Source organism: Phanerochaete carnosa (genome assembly GCF_000300595.1).
Source record: "Phanerochaete carnosa HHB-10118-sp unplaced genomic scaffold PHACAscaffold_2, whole genome shotgun sequence".
Lineage (NCBI taxonomy): Eukaryota > Fungi > Basidiomycota > Agaricomycetes > Polyporales > Phanerochaetaceae > Phanerochaete > Phanerochaete carnosa.
Window position 1 is genome coordinate 2,397,156 of NW_006767629.1, and position 1,847 is coordinate 2,399,002.

The 1,847-nt window shown below is 53.0% G+C and overlaps 1 protein-coding gene across 1 annotated transcript; it reads left to right on the forward strand.

The window, feature by feature from the left end:
- Positions 1–1,099: 1,099 nt before the first annotated feature.
- On the forward strand, positions 1,100–1,430 carry PHACADRAFT_191842 (uncharacterized protein; the record flags this gene model as incomplete). The annotated part of the gene is made up of 2 exons (XM_007391976.1): positions 1,100–1,132; positions 1,182–1,430. The coding sequence occupies 2 exons, from the start codon at positions 1,100–1,102 to the stop codon at positions 1,428–1,430; spliced, it is 282 nt and encodes a 93-aa protein (XP_007392038.1).
- Between the last annotated feature and the right edge of the window lie 417 nt (positions 1,431–1,847).

Consider the following 1,847-nt stretch of genomic DNA (forward strand, 5'->3'; position numbering starts at 1 on the left):
AGCCACGATCAGCTAGAAATTCAGTTTGCCTGAGCTTGTATCATTGGTACCTTCACAGACCTCCTTCCTGAAATTCTTGTAGAGCATGTCGGCATACGGTGTCGAAACATCCAGGACACAGGCGCCCTTTGGTAGGTTGCAGGCAGCCCAGTATGATTAGCCTGTGAAAGCGGGCGATGGCGACGGTGAGCATGGGCAGAAGGCCGCTGGGCGCTGCCCTCTGATTGGTGGAGCGGACAGACCATTGCGTGCCCGCACAAGCAGCACGTTCTGAATTACAACCGCTGTGGGCACCCTGTGGCCTTCTGTCCACGTATATGAAACACCAAGAACCCTGCAAAATGCGAAGGTCGTGAAGGTGGAGGAGCTCGTGCGTTGGGTCGGATGAGGTACATTCTCATTCGTACTCCGCCCACTGGCCGCTACTCTCACTGACACTTGAAGATCTCATGCCAGCCTTGAAACTTCGTACACCTGTGTTAAGCCACATGCAATCTGCCTTCATTGTAGTCATTGTCAAGTTAAGCAGGTAGTACACGTACACAGTCTTAGTAGAAGTATACAAATACAATTTGTAGCTGTTTTATATGAGTGTGATTGAGCCAATATGTCCATCTTACCCATAAGCATGCCGCATTGAGCTTGTCTTGGTTGACTGTCTTGAGAGTCTTGGCCAAGACCAGGCGTCTTCCCAAGACAAACGACATAGCTTGGCTAACACCGGATGTCTTGGGGTCTTGGGCGTCTTGAGCATGTTATCCAAGACGCTCAAGACGCTCCCCAAGAGCTGGCGGTTTTGCTGATGTACGCTCTCAATCAATGGCCTTTCAATAGGTCGCAAGATGAGAATAAGGGCGCGGCCGACTGGCGGAAGGAACTCGGACACCATCCTGATGCAGCATGCATGCTTGTGTCCTTGCGGTAAGTCTCTTCGCAAATGATTATTATTCGGGCCTGTCATTTCGCTGCCTTACAGATGCTTTCAATCAAGATCTTCTCGATTGCTGTAAATTCGATGGCTGACGAGCGTACCATGTCGACCTTCACTTGGATGAACTCGGCACTTTGAAACAAGCAGCAAGTCGGAACGTTGGTCGATATGGTCCAAGTCCGCCAGTGGGAGCTACATCAGGTACGCCACAATTACCAAAAGCACAGCGACTCTATTGACGTGCGGGAAGCTTGAAGAAAAGCCCCTCACGCATCCGACTGTCCGCTGGGTTGATATGCAAGAGGTCATTCGCGGTCGACAGAAGACAGTGAGGGAGAGTACAGTCAGCAAGGACGACTCAGGCGACGAGTTATACATTGATGACGAGGACGATACCGAGGAGGTTGTCGTGGGCGTAGCCCCGGCCTCCTATTTTATTCCCATTTTCTCCGATTTATTCCACGTTTGTACGACCCTCCAAACGTCGTCGGCGCATTAGCGCCAGTTTACAAGTCCTAGCCGTGCGCTAACATCAGAGAACGCATCACCGACAGGCACGCATCAGCGCATCAAACGCGCCTACATCGCCGCCGCCTCGTCGCCGCATCACGCTTCTTCGGTAACAGCCGCACTCCGATCTCCATCGGACATCCGATCCCCGTCGGCCCAACAACGTCATCAGACAGGACACACCGGCCCCGTCTATCCCCGAGTCCGATCGGCAACGGACACCCTATCCCCGTCGGCCCGACAACGTCATCAGATATGACAAGCCGGCCCTCGTTTCTCCGCCTAAAGTCCCCTAGACACTAGCAGTCGCCGTAGCACCAGCCGCTTATGTAATACCTGGTCCGTGCGCAGCCTGACTAGTATATAAAGGGTCCCCTTGTCGCTACCTAGCCCCATCTCAACCTCT